The sequence below is a fragment of the Mesocricetus auratus genome, unplaced genomic scaffold, assembly GCF_017639785.1.
Source record: "Mesocricetus auratus isolate SY011 unplaced genomic scaffold, BCM_Maur_2.0 Super-Scaffold_100676, whole genome shotgun sequence".
Lineage (NCBI taxonomy): Eukaryota > Metazoa > Chordata > Mammalia > Rodentia > Cricetidae > Mesocricetus > Mesocricetus auratus.
Genome location: NW_024429266.1, coordinates 102,053,495 through 102,071,318, shown reverse-complemented (window position 1 = coordinate 102,071,318; position 17,824 = coordinate 102,053,495). Strand labels below are relative to the sequence as shown.

General features: G+C 53.2%; 1 protein-coding gene across 2 annotated transcripts; it reads left to right on the top strand.

Annotated features, from left to right (window-relative positions):
• The first annotated feature begins 570 nt into the window (after positions 1–570).
• Theg (theg spermatid protein) lies at positions 571–10,065 on the top strand. 2 transcript variants are annotated; one of them, XM_005083357.4, is made up of 8 exons: positions 571–931; positions 1,859–1,978; positions 2,238–2,309; positions 2,777–2,838; positions 3,539–3,608; positions 4,554–4,671; positions 6,815–6,974; positions 9,680–10,065. In XM_005083357.4, the coding sequence occupies exons 1-8, from the start codon at positions 630–632 to the stop codon at positions 9,916–9,918; spliced, it is 1,143 nt and encodes a 380-aa protein (XP_005083414.1). In that variant the 5' UTR covers positions 571–629; the 3' UTR covers positions 9,919–10,065. The 2 variants fall into 2 exon arrangements, with proteins under 2 accessions (XP_005083414.1, XP_005083415.1); XM_005083358.4 differs by lacking the exon at positions 2,238–2,309.
• The last annotated feature ends 7,759 nt before the right edge of the window (positions 10,066–17,824 follow it).

Here is a 17,824-nt window from a genome sequence, read left to right as displayed (position 1 = left end):
GTGGCCCAGGTCCTCATGGTTTCTGCATGCAGAGTCCTTATGTAGCCATGCAACCTTTGGCAGCTGTCAGTGAGGAGCCATCACCTGTGAAGATGGATCCCAGGGCCAGGGAGGGCAGCCCAGAGAAGAGTGATCCTGGGGCAGGAAGAGAGCCCAAGGATTAGAGAGGTTCCGCAACCAGGAGAGGTTCCCTCAGGAGAAGGCCCGGGCCCAGGAGAGGGCTGGTGCAGGGTGACAGGCGAGTGCTGAGGTGAAACCAGGGGCCAGAGGAGAGGAGCCGGGACCCAGGGAGAGGGAGGAGCCAGGGAATCAACCCCCGTGACATCTGAATCTGGGCTTGACTCTGGAGTCTAGTGCAGGTGGGTCATCTCAGCACTCAGAAGGATGAGGCAGGGGGACCTTGGGTTTTAGGCAAGCCTGGGCTACATGGTGAGATCCTGTTACCGCTCATCCCTCACTCCAAAAGAGAGACGTGTATGCTGGGACCCTGAGCTAGGCACCTCAGGCCTAGCTCTCAGACCACGTGGAATTGGAACTTCGGAATCCATGGCTGGGCATTCTCCTGTTGCTGTGGCATCCACAGATTTGTTTGGGTGTTGAGGGAGTGAGGGTTAGGAGGGACTAAGCACATGGGGGAACTTGGCGAACACCGAGCCAGTTTGCTCAACAACCCTGTCCTGGAGTCCAAGACTTCGGGTGGGTCAGAGCATGGGCAGAGTAATGGCGGTCTGAGCAATGGCAATGTGGGCCTCCAGAGTACATCGTTTGAGAGCTCTTGGCTCCAGGGCTCCCAGGCTACTGCGGAGCCAGCCCCAGAAGAACCAGAGGAAGAGATTCCCCCAGAGGAGGTGGCTGGAGAGGAGCTCCCTGAGCCCCCCAATCTGAATGACAGCCTCCGACGAGAGTTGGAGGTGGAAGTGGTGGAAATGAGGTAGGTGTTGGGGACCCAGGGGCAGGTGGGTGCCGGGAGGAGCTGTGTGCTGATACACCAGTCTATCCTGGCTCTCTTCATTGTCCTTCCCCATAAGAGCCCTGCAGCTCCCCCAGAGGCCAGGGCTGCTGTTGGTCACTGTCCTGTTCTGGGCGCATGCTCATGGCAGCTATTCAGTAAACGCTGGCGAGAGAAGAGAGTGTGACAGGCTTTCTTTGGGCCACCAACCAGCTCCCCAAATCATGACTCTGAGACTTAATACTCGTTATGAAAGCTCAGCCTTCGTTTAGGCCTGTCCCACCAGCGCTTACAACGTAACAACCTGTTTCTCTTCATCTTCGTCTTGTCTCAGGGCTCTTTACCTTTCTTTCATTCTGTACGTCCTGCTTTCCTACTCTGTGTCTGTCTGTCTGATTGGCCCTGGGTGTCTCCTGTCCTTTCTCCCTCGTTCTCTCTCTCTCTCTCCTCTGGAACCTAGATTCCTCCTGTTTATTCTCTCTCTCACTGTCAGTCCTGCTCATCCTTCTTCTGCCTTGCTGTTCAGTTTTTTATTAGACCAATCAGGTGCCTTAGGCAGGCAAAGCAACACATTTTACATCATTAAACAAATGCAGCAGAAACAAATGTAACATATCTTTCCATGCTTAAAGTAATGTTCCACAACAAGTGAGCATCATGTTCACTCTCCCAACAGCCCCAGGAGGTGGGAGCTGCCTTCCTCCGGTTCCCTGGGTCAGGGCTCAGTTTCTGGACAGTGTGGAGCCTGGGTGATGCCAAACCCTTTTCCAGAGAGAGATGTGGCTCCAGGGACCCAGAGCAGATCCAAGATTCTTGACTGGTGGGGGGCAGGGGGCGGGCAGACTGCTCTGCAGGTTCCCAGACACATCAAGGTAGACCAGCAGATCCTAACATGGAAGTCTCTTGTAGCCAGCTGTCCATCACGGAGCCGACTCCCAGCGTCTCCACGCCCAAGAACAGGAGAAAGAAGGGCCGGAGGCTGCTGGAGCTGGCAAAGCCCAAGACCAATTGGCAATGCCTGAGAGACAGGTGAGGGCTGGGGCCCCCGAGGGGTGAGGCAGTGGGAACCCCAGGTCTGCCATGCTCTTCTGACCCCGTCTCCAAGCCGTTACTCCCTCCCTGCATCACCTTGGGCAGGACACATAGATAATAAATGGGCTCTTGGGGAGGCACCAGGCAGGACAGCAGAGGTGGGACCCTTGGGTGGTACCCAGAGGAGAGAGAGGAATCCGGGAGCCAGTGGGGACCCAGAGGCAAAGGCAGGGCCTGGGACCCTGTCTCATCGCAGGACGGGGTGCTGTTGTAAGGGCTATGCCTGGATTTCCCCACGCAAGAACAACTTGCAGTTTTGCCTGTATTGGTGAGTTGGGGTGTCCCCTCCCTGTGTCGCCATTCCATGTCAGGGCCCTGCCAGGCCCCAGGGCTGCACCAGAGCTGTCTTCTCTCCAGGGACCAGGTCATGGGGGTGGAGGGCTCTTGAATGGGGGCTTCTTCGTGTTAGGGCTGTCCTGTCTCCATCCTCCTGCTGTACACTGGCCTGCTGGGTCGTGTTTGTGCACCCGAGGGGGCCCAGCTCTCTAAGCTGCACCTGGCTTTTACACCTGCCCCGTCTTGGAACATGGGTCTCGCTCTGGAGAATCTGTTTCCCCTGGTTCTCAGTGCCCTAGCTCAGCCGACTTTCTTCTCTGTCCTCCTGCCATTTCCCTCAGGCTGCCCTCCCTGGTTCCCCAGCTTCCTGTCCATTGTTCCAGGGCCCCAGGCTTCCCTTCCCCAGCAGGGCCCAGGGCCCAGGGCACCCTTGCCCTGAGCTGCTCGGCTGTATTCCAGGCCTTCTGTATACTGGACCGAGCGATTTATCGAGGACACCACCTTGACCATCACGGTCCCTGGTAGGTTCTGTCTCTCCAGGGCAGCCTGGGTGTCCTCTGCCTGGCCTGGAGCCTACTGGTTCCATTCAGCATGTGGCCACCTGTGTCACCTCCCTAGCCTCTGCCCTCCTCCCCCCCACCTCCCGGGACCCCCCCCCCCCCAGTCTTTTCTCACCTCCCTGAGTGACTAGAATCCTGTAGACAAATCACAGGGTGAGCGAGTCAGGGCAGAGTCTGCAAGGCAAGTCTGGGCGGGGCTAGTTTTTGCTTTGCAGAGATCCCATCTTCCTCCCCAAATGGGCTCCATCTTCTTTGATAGCATGGACTTCTCCAGTTAAAGTGCCCCCACCCCTCCCAATAAGAACTCCTGTGTGAATGAGCGTAGCCAAGCAGAGTCTCTCTTGGGGCTCCAGACTCAGCCACGACCCATGCGCCCCAGAAAACTAGGCTGGCAGTAATTTCCGACAAAACCCCAGTTTATGAGCCTCTTGTGTTCAGCCCTGGGGAGGAAGGAGTCATAGTCTTGTTGCCCTGCTGTCCGTTGTAGTTTGCCTGTTCTGCCTAAGATAGGATGACTGTGAACACTTTTTGGCGAAGTGTTCACCCATGTCTTTAGCCTATGTCCCCTGCCTGGACTGGTGGGCTGAGCAGAACGCTGGGGTAGAGGGTGGCTCCTGTTGGGGCCCAGTGTAGCTGTGGTGACTGGACCATTTCCGTTCAGTGGTGTCCCACCGAGTGGAGGAGCTGTCCAGGCCCAAGAGGTTCTACCTGGAATATTACAACAACAACAGGTGAGCAAGGGCGCCAGGTGCCGTGACTCCGAGCCCCCTCCTGCTTCTTTCTGGGATGGACCTGGCACATCCCACTTCTGGGGCTTGAGTCTCAAGAGCTCCTAGCCAATGTCCCATGGTTGATCGACCTTGGGGGTCATGGGGACAGCATCCACGGGTGATCAATCTCGCCTCATGTCTCCGGCGTTCATGATTGTAGGTAACAGAGGTGGGACCTGGGGGGCCAGTCGTGCTTTCTGAAGCCTGTCCCCAGAGCCACCCAGGCAAAGCTTTGCTGTCTCTGCGTACAGAGAACACACACCCCACCGACGGCTGGAGTGGCCCCGGCCACCCCTGTGGGTCCTGGGTTTTCACACCTGTGCTTACGCACAGTCCCGTTGTGCACCGGTGCCGCATTGTCGCTTGGGAAGAAGCTGAAGCCATGCTCACCTGTGGGTGGCAGTGCCCCTAGCCCTGGGGTGGATTGCAGGGTGAGCTGCTGCATTCCAGCCTCTGGCAGCTGATGGGGGGGAGGGGGCTTCAGTGATCGCAGAAGCTCGGTCAGCGGCAGCATCCTTGTGGCAGCGTTTGCTCCTGGACGTGGCAGAGATGGGACCCGGTTTTACCCTTTGAGCTTAGGGTAGTTGCCTGGGCAGCCTTTTGGGGCAGCCACAGGACACGTTATCTCTGGCTCCTGATAGGGACGGCAGCTGGCCCTTTGCCACATAGGAAAGTGAAAGAAGAAAGTACACACCCGAGGGTACCCCACTCTGGACTGGACACGCCCAGGAGAGGCCCGTTTTGGCCCTCGATGGGTCTCCTCTGGGGGCATTCCCTGGCCCAGTGTCCTGAGGTTCACACATCCCGGGAGCGTTCTGAGCAGTTTGAGAAACACCACACACATGGTTAGCCTCTCAAGGCTCTCCAGAGGGGCAGAATGATGGCTGAACTCTGGGTGCCTTTTAGGACCACGCCCATCTGGCCCATCCCTCGGTCCACTTTGGAGTATCAACCTTCTAACCGGCTGAAGCAACTGGCTACTCCAAAGGTTCGCAACAACATCTGGAGCATCAATATGTCCGAGGTAGGCGGTGCTTGCCGCACACTCGCAGCGGGACGGGCAGTGGGCACAGCTGCATCTGGCGCTAGGGGAGGGGACAGAGCCTTTGTGTGGTGGGTGGGTTCACTGGTTCATCTGGAAAACTCTGCCCGGCCCCGGCCCGGCTCTGGCCCTTGATCCCTATCACCTCTCCTGCCCTCTGAGGCCTCCTGGGATTCCAAAGCTTCTTGATGACTCCCAGTCTGCTCTCCAGCTGGGGCGGGGCTCCACTGTGAAGTGACACCGCCCAAGGGGATGTGACCAGTCACTCTGTGGTCATCTGAACCTGCTTTTTAAAGTAATCTAAAAGTTCAGCTGGGAGTTGGAGGCCAACCTGGTCTACAAGAGCTAGTTCCAGGACAGCCTCCAAAGCCACAGAGAAACCCTGTCTCAAAAAACCAAAACAAAAAAAAAAAGTTCAGCTGGGGTTCCCTGGCCAGTCTGGCTGAGTCCGTGAGCCCCAGGTTTAGTGAGAGACCCTGTCTCCAAAACCAAAGACCTGCCAGGCAGGAGGAGGCAGGAGGATCTCTGTGAGTTCAAGTCCAGCCTGGACTACATAGTGAATTCCAGGACAGCCAGGGCTGTGCAGAGAGACTCTGTCTCGGAAACAAAAGCAAACAATAACCTCCACCCAAAAGCAAACCAAAGTCCAGCCAGGCGTGGTGGCACATGTCCTGTCACCCTGGCATTCATGGGGTGGATATAGAAGAAGGGTCAGGAGTTCAAGGCCACCTTCAACTACTTAACAAGTTCAAGGCCAGCCTGGGCTACGTGAGACCCTGTTTCAAAAACACGAAACAAGTCCTAGCAATATACCTTCTCTGTTGTAACACTCCCATAAACATTTCTAATGGACAGGGGGAAATTTAAAAGTAGAACAAAAACACTGAAAAAATAGCAATAATTCCTTAACATTACTGCATTCCCTGCTTGTCTTAGTGGTGACTTGGATTTCACCAAACGAGCTCATGGTTCTCCCTGCCCACTGCCTCCTGCCCTCACTCTCACACTCGGCATGATGCGCCCACGTCCTTCCTGCTGCCCCCCCCCCTCGCACTCAGGCCACTCCTGATGCCTCAGGACTGCAATCCCCTAAAGCCTCCAAGGTCACCAGGACCCTTTGAGGAGTCCAGGTTTCTGGGCCTGGAGTTGAGGCCCCACTGGGAACTCCCTACCCTTCTGGGAGTCGCTCCCCTGTAACAGGTGAAGGTCTAGCCTCAGCCAAGCCCTGGTTTTGCCTAGACCTTGTGTTTCTTGTCACTGTGGTTACTGGCCTGGTCTCTCTGGGGACTCCTGTCACTTCCCATCACGAAGTCCTGAAACCAGCTCACCAGGGCTGGCACTGTGTCCTGTGTGCTTTGGCTGGGTTCAGCAAGCCCTGCTAGATGGACAAGTGCAGGCTCCTCTCTGGGCCTGTGAGGGAGCAAGGTTAGAGACCTGTGCGAGGGTCAGTGGGGAAGACTCGAGGCTCACTCCGAGGCACACGGACCCCTCAAAGCTGTTACAGAGTTGCTTTCCTGCTCTTGTGCATGGAATCTCGGCTACCACATTGTCACCAGTGTTTTCAAGTGATTGTCCAGTGATAGCCTGTTTTATCTCTGTTGTCTGTCTGTCTGTGTATCTATCTATCTATCTATCTATCTATCTATCTATCTATCTATCATCTATGTATGTATATATCTGTGTATCTATTATCTATGTATCTATATATCTGTGTGTCTATCTATCATCTGTCTATCTATCTATCATCTATCTATCTATCTATGTATCTATCTAATCTATCTAATTCACGTGAAGACAAGATTTCAGTCTATAGACCAGGCTTGCCTCAGAGTCACAGAGATCTGTCTGCCTCTGCCCACCCCCTAAATGCCAGATTAAAGGTGTGTGACACCATGCTGGGCTATTATTATTTCTGGTATTTTGTTTTATGATTTGCCTTTGCCAAGCCAGCTTAGAACACTGCCATCTTGTGGTGTCCGCGGAGGGGCTCTTTGTGTACTAATGCCACTAGCCCTGGTTTCACACATTGCAAACCTAATTTCTCCCTGGGAGTCGGGGTACTCCTGCTCCACGGACTTGAGCAGTCATGGCTACTTGACTCATTCCCCTCCACTCCTGTTTCTAGATCTCCCAGGTGTCCAGAGCAGCCCAGATGGCAGTCCCCACCCCACGAACCCTTCGCCTGGCAAAGCCCAGGCCCCCAGCCACTCTGTTGGAAGAGTGGGACCCTATGCCGAAACCCAAGCCTCATGTATCCGATTACAACCGCCTCCTTCAGCTGGCAAGTGAGTGGGTGCCCTCCTGGGTGTGGGGTGGGTGTTTGCAGGAGTGTGCCTCCTTGTGCCTCATCTCCCTCAACTGTGGATGGGCTGTCTGGAGCCTGGAAACTGTCAGAGGGCATAGCAGAGACCGTGGGCGCAGGACGTGAGGCTGAGGGCGCACACTGGGCTGTGGGTGCTGCTTTGAATCGATTACTTGTTTGCTTCCCATCTGTGTGAAAGTCCACAGCCACTCACTGGTGGCAAAAGCAGTGTGCACTGTTCACGGAAAAGACAAAAGTGCCCCAAAACGGAAGTGAAAGCGACATCTACTGTCTCAGCCGAGAGGCCACACACTTCACACACACAGTGCGAGCCTGCATGGTCAAGTTCAAAAGCCTCTTCCAGGCTATCCCACCACCCTAACTCCACAGGGACCAGGCCAGAATCCAATGGGCTGTGCCTTCAGCACACTGGGGTTCCCGAGACCCCCACTTCCAGCACACAGCAGCCAGTGGGTGCCTTACATATCGTTGGTCTCAGAGCTCCCCCTCCCATGTCTTCCCTGTGCCCTGTTCACCTCGAGACAGGGAGCCCTGGCATAGTCTATGCTTTCTGCGTATGGCGTCACCGCTCACGGGTGGTGCGTGTCTAGGCTGTCTTTGTTCTGTTCACCGTGCGCTGGACCTGAGAGTCCATCGGCTTGAAGAGTCACGGTGTCTGGGCTGCTCTTGGCCGATACCTGCGGGGTAGGAGGCTGGCCGTCTGCATCCTCTTCCCCGCCTCCTTCCCAGCTGTTTTAGCCCTGAGTTTTGGTGTGCAGTTTGGGGGTGCTCTTTATAGAGGATGTAACCAAACCCTTCGTCAGGCTCCCCGAGGTGATTCCTTCCAATCTCGCCTTGTCCTCTTAAAATTCACCTGTTGGGTTTTCTGTTTGCTCACTTGGTTGTTTTCTCAATACCAGACGGTGACGGTGAGTCCGAGGTGGTGCGAGCATGTGTGAGCACGGATGTCTTTGAGTGTGTGTGTGTGTGTGTGTGTGTGTGTGTGTGTGTTCCCGCTCACTCAGACCTCACTGTGTACACTGTGGGTGAGGGCAGCTTCAGGCTTTGCTGTCAGACCTAGGTGCCCAGCCTCAAAGGACTGTGACCAGCACTTGTTGGTGCTAGGCTGCAGTTGGAGCCCTGTGCTCACCAGGCCCTCTCTCTGTCGCTGGCAAGCAGGTGTGCTTGGCTGTGGGTGGGAGCATGCCCAGTTCTGCTTCCGTCAGTCCTGTTGGGGGGGCATGTCGTGCTGTGCCCCACAGAGTTTAAATGCCCAAATGTTGGGGCTGGAGAGAAAAGCTTAGGTGTCACAATGGCTGAAAGCTTCAATGTCCCTAGTCCGGGGACGGTTGACCCCCCCCACCCCAGAGACCACAGGGTCCCATGACTCCCCTGCTGCAGGGACCAGTGGCTGGTTTCTATCCCAGGACCTTTGCTGGGGGCCTCCCGGGTTTTGAGGGAAAGGGCTTGCATTAGCCGCTTTTCCTCTTGCTGTGACAAAAATATCTAGAGAAAGCACTTAAGGTGGGGTTGGTTTTGCTCACAGTTTGAGGGGACAGCCCTGGAATAGTGCTGCCACATTCCGGGTGGACTTTCCTGGCTCTGTGCTCACAGTTTGAGGGGACAGCCCCTGGAATAGTGCTGCCACATTCAGGGTGGACTTTCCTGGCTCTGTTAAACCTTTCTAGAAAGGTTCTCATGGGCACGCCCAGAGGTGTGTTTCCATCATAGGTTTCCGTCTCTCTCCCTGGGGCTTCTGTGCAGTCGGCTGTCGGCCCCAGGGGCCTCGTCCATCTTCACTGAGGTCCAGGCAGACAGGGACTTGATGGAGGCTGTGGCTGTTCTGTTTTGGGAGTGTGGGAGTGTGAGGTGGGCTGGCCAGGGAAAGGCCCAGAGCCTACAGCCAGGGAGAAGTCTGTAACCATGCACCCCATGTCATAGCGGCCCCGAAAGGCTAGGCTCTTCCTCTCTTCACCGCCGCCATCACGTCCAGGTGGAGATGGACCCGTGGTCCCCCTGGTAGCTGTGGCCTCCTTTCTGAGCGCTGTGACCAACTGAAACATCTTTACAATTCATCCTCTTTTTTTTTTTTTTTCGAGACAAGGTTTCTCTGTATTGTTTTGGAAGCTGTCCTGGAACTTGCTCTTGTAGACCAGGCTGTCCTGGAACTCACAGAGATCCTCCTGCCTCTGCCTCCCGAGTGCTGGGATTAAAGGCGTGCGCCACCAACGCCCGGCCCAATTCTCCCTCTCGAAAGTTGGTTTTTGATATTTTCAGAAGGTTGTCCAATCATCAGTTGACCAAGTCCAGAACATTCTATCTCCACCAAAGAAAAGCTTGTCCTCATGAGCAGTCGCTGGTCTCCTGCACCCCTGAATCTACTTCCTTTTCTGGATTCATCTGCACTGGGTGCTTCCTGTCTTGGACTCCCATGCTGTGGGCCGGTTTGTGTGATCCTCACCCTGCCCTTGAGCACCCCCAACCCCTCATGCTGCGTTGTTTCTGAGCCTCGGTCCTGTTCATGGCTGTGTAATGCTCCAGCGTGTGTATGCTGTGTGCTCTGAGTGACACTGGGCGTGTGGTGTGGCTCGCACAGATTCTGTCACTCGTTGGCTGGTGGGCAGACGGAGCTTGGGGCTTTGCCTGAGCCGTCTGAGCCTGGCATTGCTCCTCTCTTCTGCCCTCTAGCACCCAAGGCACTGTCCGAAAAGTGCGTTCCTGACCGCAGTCCTCAGTGGGAGATCCTGGATGTCACCAAGAAAGCAGTGGCCAGTTCACGGATCATCTCCCTGGCCCAACCCAAAATACGCAAGGACCTCAACGAGGGCTACAACCCATATTATATCTCCCCAGCCTCTCTGGTGGCCCAGGCATCTCCTCGTATTTATGAGCTTGCCATCCCCAAATACATCACCAAGAAAGTGTGACAGCCAGACCTGACCTCCAGCCCACCCCCAGTAAACACCCAAGTGCATCCTCGCCTGTGTGAGTGATTCGCTGAGCTTCGTGGCCTGGGCGTGGGCGGGCAGGGACACCAGAGGCCAGAAAAATAATAATCTTATTTTCGCATTCTACCTGCGATGTGCGACCGTTTTATTTCCCAAGTTTCTCTTCCCATCTTGAGGGACTCTGAAGCTGGGCCTCAGCCCCTTCCCCCATCTCCCCGGCCTTTCCCACCCATCTGCCTCCCACGGGCTCACACAGACCTCAAGCTCAGGCCATGGCATGCCGGTTCTTCTGGCGACCTGATGAGAAGCTGATCACCCTCTTACAGGGTTCCTGATGTGGTCCTCAGTTTCACTATTGAAACTGCCGCAGGGTCACGGTGCTGGAGGGAGCATCGGGAGGCAGCGATGTGGGGAGGAGGGCGTTCTTGGCCCCTTCTGACATCTGCGGGCACTTCACTGCACAAGGCAAGGGCGCATAGCAGAACAGGGCTTCCGGAGCAGTGAGAAACAGACTTCTGTCCGTCAGTCCCTCAGACATGGGCAGCTGCTTATGCAGTTCAGAGGGACTGAGCAGGCTCTGGATTCCCAACGAACCACCCCCAGGGTCCATCATTTCTCAGGTCTGTGATGAGCCCTTTATACGGCCCTGGGTTCCAGTTGGGTGCAGTAGAGGGTGCTTCTGTCTGGTGGATCAAGGCAGCACCTACTGGTCCCTCTGTCCAGAGTCTCAGGGGCCATATCAGCTCGAGGTCTTTCCTTCCTTCCTCTGGAGTCAGGAGCCCAGTGCCTCCCAGTTTCTGGCCCAACTCTTTTCCTCTGAGGATCCCATGGTGACACTTGGTCCATAATGATCCCCAGTTTAGGGTCCTTCACTTAATCTCAGGAGAATATTCTGGAGTATGGAGTTGTGGAGGAGGCCTCTGCGTTACTGTGAAACCTTACGCAGAGCCTCCTGTGTGGCTGGCTGTGGCACCCGGGAGCCAGCTGCCCTGTTGGGGACAGTGAGATAAGCCCTACCAGCTTGTGTTACTGCCGCAGGCGTTATCCACAGACCCTGAGTGGGCCTGGGAATCTGACAGTCTTGGTCGTGAGTGCCCCAAAGACGGGAACTTGTTTGGCAATTTAGAGAATATGATTGAGCACTTGTCGCCCAGACCCAGACCAAGAATCAAAAAGCCGACGTTCCAAGTGAGACAATGGGGAAGTGTCTGACCAGAGGGAGTCATGTTCTTGGAGGTGAGGTCTTTCTCACAGCACAGGCAGCTGCCAGGCAGACATGTCTCCGTGGCAGGAGGGAGGCAGCTTGGACAGGAGGGAGGTGCTCATCCAGGACAGTGGGGTGGGCGAGGTAGTTGGGAGGATCCCTTGTGTGGCTGAATGAGGCCCTTCCCCTTCGGAGTCAGACTGTGCCCAGCCCTGGTTAGTGACAGGTTAGTGACAGGGAGACCACTGTGCCCTTTGAGGTGCAAACTGTGTATGGCTGATGCCTGTGGTCATACTTCCCCTTCACGGATGCCATGGGGGCTCCTGAACTGGGGGCGATCTGTGATCACACAGGTGGGACCAACAGATTGCAGGATGGAGGCAGAGGGGCTCTGACACGTGGAGCGAGGCTTATCTGGGGGTGCAGGAATAGGTTTGTTTTCCCTGTCAATTAACTATCTAAAATGCAAGAAAGAAGTGTTCCAGGAAATTTTGGGACGTCCCAGTAGAGGCTTAATATGATACCTGGGAAATTGGGGCCCCTTTTTGGGGTTCTCAGTCTCATTTAATGAAAGAATTTAAGAAACACCACAAATGGCAGTTGGAGGACACTTGATTGGAGTTGCAAAGGAAAACTCAGGGGCAGGCAAGCTGGACCAGTCATAGCTGCCTGGAAAGGGGTGGGGTGGGGGTGGGAATGGAGGAGGGAAGGGGCAAAGGCCACCACGACTGAGATAAGACAGAGACCAGTGGAGTCACCCTGGCAGAGAGGGAGGGTTGAGGGAGGCTGGACAAAGAGGTCAAAGAGCTACTTAGGGACTTTCAAAGCATGCTGAGCTCTGGGCCAGCATCTGGAAGGAAAAAGACATTAGAGGGGAAAGGAAATAGTTCCTCCCCAGTCAGGCCTCAGACCAGCCTCACGGTGGCTCCCAGGGGCTATATGGGCAGGGAAGTTTGAGATGGAAAACGTGTACTATCTTATCTCAAGGTGAACCCGCCTCCCTAGGAGGCCCTTGGCCAGCCCCACTGTCCCTGCCTAGAGGTAGATGCCATTCCTCACAGGGACACCGTGTCACCAAAGCAGATGTCATCTGTTATAAAAAACGGAAGGGAGGAGAGTGACCAGAGCACCTTCTCAGGACCTTTCTGACCTCAGGGAGCCAGCCCGGGTCTTTTGCACAGGTCTCACTCTGGTCCCAATCTTACTGTCTAGTCCAGGCTGACCTTGAACTCACAGCAATCCTTCTGTCTTGGCCTCCAGGGCAGCATGACTTGAGTGAGCAGCCATGTGCAACTTGTGCTCTTTGGCCTTGGGAATCAGTGATTTTTGACACAGCAACAGCCGACTCTTTTTTCTTGTCTTTCCTTGCTTTAAGGGACTTGTTGAATTCTTCCATTTTAATTTTTTGTCTTTTCCTCCATTTCTTTAGGGGAGTTTCTCATTTCCTCTTTAAGAGCCTTTATCATCTTCATAAAGTTATTTTTGGGGTTGTTTTCTTCTGCTTCCTCTGTGTTGGGATGTTCAGGTCTTGCCGGTGTAGAATCCCTAGTCTTTGGTGATGTCATATTCCTCTTGGTGTTGTTGAATGCGTTTTTATACTGCCATCTACCCTCCTCTTCCTCCAGTGGGTGCGGGGGGGGGGGGCTGCGATTCAGGGGTCTGTCTTCCTGCAGTTGGTGTAGGTGGGGCCGGTGCTCAGGTGGTGACTCTTCGTACAGGTGGGGGCGGGCCCCTGCGTCTGCTGGACACTGACACAACTCTGGGACTCTTTCAAGTGTAGCGGGGTCAAGGGTCTGATGGCTGCAGATTCCGTGCAGCGGGATGGTTTGGGGTGTGGAGAGGCTGCCCCCAGGCCTCTGGGCTGCAGTGGGCGGGGCTGGGAAACCCCCGGCTCTAGGGTCCTAATCACCCGGGGTTTCCTAGGCACTCACCTCTCCCGGGGGAGTGCGGGGCCAAGGCTCCCATGGTGGCAGATGCAGTGCCAGGTGGTTTGGGGTGTGGGGCGGTCACAGCCACAGGTGAAATGGACTAGAAAGCGCTAGGTCGTGTCAGTGGGCGGCAGTAGGGGGCTGTGGTGGTGGCTCAGGTGATGTCCCTTCCTAGAGACTGAGCTGTGGTTCTCGACGCCCACAAGGCTAAAAACAAAACAAGAGGTGGGTCAGTCCCAGCACTCGGGAGGCAGAGGCAGGCGGGTCTCTGTGAGTTCAAGGTCAGCCTGGTCTACACAAAGTGACTCTTCTTGGGGACTGGGTAAAAAAATAAAAGACAAGATGCTGGTGTCAATCGACATCTCAAATGATGCGTGCACTGCTGTCCAAAGCCACCTCACGTTTCAGTCTTCTTACTCCGGTCGGGGATCCGGGAGCCGCAGGCATCCCCGGACTCGGCCTTCCTGAGATGTCACAGCCCTTTTAGCACGGATTGTATGACTTCACAGGGGGAGGGGGAAGGGGAGGGAGGATGGCGTGCAGTGACCCGGTTGTGCACAGGTTTTGCTTTTTTCTTTGGTTTGTACTGGAGAGCCTAATCCTGCATTTGTTGATAACCAAACACGTCCCTCCCCTCCCCCTCCTCTTCGTCCCACGGCCCTCTCCTTTGCTTCTCTGTTTCTATCTCTCTCCATCTCTCTCCTCTTTCCCCACTTCTCTTCCCCCTTCTCTCTCGAAGCTGCTTTGAAGCACCATTTGATGTGTTTAATTTTTAAAAGTTTTACTTCGAGACAGGGTTTCTCTGTGTGGCCCTGGCCCGCCTGGAACTCACTCTGTAGACCAGGCTGGCCTGGAACTCACTGAGATCCGCCTGCTTGTGTCTCCTGAGCACCAGGACTGAAGGTGTGCACCACCATGTTGGGCCAATAGGTTTCAGAGCTGCAAAGGCATATTATCTCTACGATGACACCTCCCATCCTCTGAGAAAACTGCTCATGCTGTGGGGACACACACAGGTGCTTGCGGGGACTTTACAGTTATGAGGAGATGGACAGAAGGAACCACAGTATAGTACCAGGCACTGGTGTGAGAGCATTGTTAGGGAACTTGAGGAAGAGGGGGCTGGGGCTGAGTGAGGGACGCATGGAACTGGACCCTCAGAAGTTGTTGCTGGCCGTGGCCTCTGCTCAGCAGCTGCCAGTGTGGCCAGTCACAGAGCATGGATTTCCTACCATGGGCAGGGGTTGGAGTGGGGGGGTCAGGGTCACATAACCAGTGCCCCCCCAGCAATAGAAACCTCTGAGAACCTACCCCTGTTCAGAACTGAGACAGTGAAGAGTACAGTCCATATAAAGACATCACAGAAGAAATGAAAATTATGAAATGAAGAACATCAGATACACCACCGTCTTTTAAAAAAAGATATACATAGCCAGATGGTGGCAGCACACGCCTTTGATCCCAGCACTCGGGAGGCAAAGGTAGGAGGATCTCTGTGAGTGAGTTCCAGGGCAGCTAGAACTACACAGTTAGACTTTGTCTCGAAAAAACAAACACCAAACGGACAAAGAGCAGCCAGTGCTCATAACCACTGAGTTATTCCTCCAGCCCCACAGAAATTTATATAAAGCAAGAAAAATGTAGTGCCCAGTGCGCTACAACACTTTTCAGAGATTTGAGTGAGGGCCTGAGGATTGAGATGAAGACGAAAGACAGCGGGCCATTCTTGCAAGGAGAATGCCATTTATTGCAACAAGAGGGGGGCATTTTATACCAGTTAGCAGGCACGGTGAAAAACTACCAAGGTCAGAAGTACACGTTCCCAGGGCCCTCTGACAATAAGGATGGGCAGAAAACAGGAACTTGCATTCAGGCAATAATTGGAAGGAGGGAAACAAGAAGTAAACTCCGCTCCTAGTCACAAGCTGGTCAGCAGATCCCTATGGGGGAACGGTCCAACAATCCTATATATATATATATATATATATATATATATATATATATATATATATATGAGCATCTTTCTTAGGTTTCCCTGCTTTACCCATAATTGAAAAATCTGCCGAGGCTCTGTGGACCCTCCCTCTTAGGTTAACAGATGTCCCCCCAGTCTTACCTGTCATTGATCATTTGTCTTGCAGACTCAGCCAGGCCTGCACTGAGGGGTTATCTACTGCCAAGGAAAGTATGATCTGCTTTGTATGAAAATGGCACTGGGCTTGTGGCCTTGCCTTGAGGCAAAGACAGACTAGGGTTAAAACTGTGCTGCCCAGGGCCCTAATCCTGAGGGCTAGTGACCCATTCCATTCCTTAATTAATTGACCTGTCAGCTGCAGTCCCTTTAAGTGGGCGTCTCCCAAAAGGGGAGGCACCCTGGTCTCAAACATCTTAATTTGGGAAAATTAAGGGAGACATTTGTTGATAAGATTTAAAGTGCCCAACTGTACTAGAGAATTAATATTATTTTGGGAACGTAGGTTAGAGGTACCCTCCCCAGAGAGCTTATCCAGCATGACTGCCATAGCAACTGGCTGAGGGGTAGACTATAGCTACCCTGGCTGCAGCCACAATAGCGGCCACATTGGCCACCGTGATGTCTCTCGTGGCGTGTAAGGAGGAGCTGGTTCTCTCCGGAGTGTTCCATGGGCATAGGCACGACACCAGGAACACGAACCACCAAGGCTGGTATTTCACCATCCCAACAGCTTCTGAAGCAGCATTCCTGGAGGAAATAATTAAGCACTTCCCCGGAGGGAGTGTTATTGAATATGGCAAATGTCTAAGCAGGCTCAAGGCCTGCGAAGGGACACACCTGAGAAGGTTGAAGAGGATCAATTAAGCGGGGCCCCGCCAACACCTAGGGTCAGGCAAAAGAGGGTGATCTAAAGGCCAATAACAGAGGTGTTAGGAAAAAATCAGCAACGGATGAATTGCTTAAAACTATGTAACCATGTAAATATGAGGAAGTTTCATAAGAAGATAAAACACAAAGCATCTTAGGAATAAATTTTCCTTTTCTAAATCTATCCTGATGGCTGCCTTTTCTAGGCTAAGGTTGAGGCTGAGTATAGCTGGGTGTACCTGACTCTGAAGACCTGCCGGCATCAGGACAGACGGGTTCCTGATGGAAGTCTAATGGGTCTATTGGCGGCTGATGTGTATAAGCAGGAACAGAGCACACACAACGCTCCGGAACCCAAACTGGGAAGACACAGATTCCCGGGTCCACACCAAAACCGAATCTGGCTCTTTTCAAAAGCCCCAGGGTAGGTCTTTCCTCTTAACCAGAGGTTTTTGCTGTACAGAGGACTGCCAATGACGGTCTGTTGTGGAGTTACCAGAAGCATCCACAATTAAAAAATTTAATATATAGAGGATAAGTGATAGAGTAGAGTGAGGGGAACCAAGGTGGCCCCCAAGGTCCCCCTTCTTTAGCTAAAAAGGCTTTCAGAGTGAGATGGGCGTGTTCCACAATAGCCTACTCTTGGGGGTTGTAAGTTCTGGGGGAAATATCAAAATCTTGACAAAAGTGATTATTTCCCCCACCAGTGATTGATACCTCTGTTGACATGGCCGGGGCCATTGTCAGTCTTAATTTGTTTTGGGATCCCCTTGTATGCAAAAGCCTGTAGACAGTGATTTTTAACATTTTTTACTTTTTTACCAGAATGGCCAGAGGCAAATATCAGATGGGGGAAAAAGTATCTACAGAAACATGGACAAATTGTATTTTACCAAAGGATGGCACATGGGTCACATCCATCTGTCATATGTGATTGGGCAAAAGTCCTCGGGATTAACTCCCAAGTGAGGCACAGGAAGAAATTCTACACAAAGAGGGCAATTTTTTACTATTGGACAGTTTGTTCTTTGGGTATCCCAGTTTGAAAGAGTAAAGACCCTGTGCTGAGATGAAAGCGCTTATGTAAAGATTGTCCTTTAGAGTTCTTGTGAAACCACATGGATTTGAGCAGACCTGTCAGCCATGCGATTTTCTTTGCTGAGGGGCCCTAGCAAAGGGGTGTGGGCCCTAAGATATCCCATAAATACAGGTTTGCTCTGTTGCCATAGCAGACCTTGTACCTGTAATAAACTCTCTGGTATCCTGGAGATGGGAGTGACATAGGCAGCCGTCTCCAAGGGTTGGATAATATGAGCAACATATTGACAATCGGTATAGATGTTTAATGCCCCCATGGGGAAGCTTTGTAGAGCCAAGGCCAGGGATAAAAGTTTGGTCATTTGAGCAGAAGTTGCAGGAATTCTGGCTGTCTTAATGATGGGATAAGCTACGACTTCAGTTGCACCTTTTGAGGAACCGACTGTAAAAACCACTCGCCCCTTAGAAATAGGCTGAGAGACTACGTTTTTGGGAAAATCAAAGGATGTATTTAAAAAAGGAAACCAGATTATCGGATGGGTAATGATTATCAAAATCACTTTGGGTAGCAGAGAGAAAAATGGCCCAATCCCAGCTATTATTTTGTAGCCACTCTATTTGTTGACAGGACAAAGGTGTAACAACCTGATCTGGCTCCTTACCAAAGATTTGTAAGGCAACCTTTTGTGCTTTAAATAGGAGCCCAACTATAGCTTGGGGATAGGACACCACAGATTTAGACGGGGAGGCTGGAGAATGAACCCAAAGAATGGGACTCTCCTGCCAAAAACTCCTGTAGGAGGATGAGCAGAACAAAACACTAATAATTTTAGAGGCTGGGCATAGTCTATATAATCCAAATAGCCCCTTTTA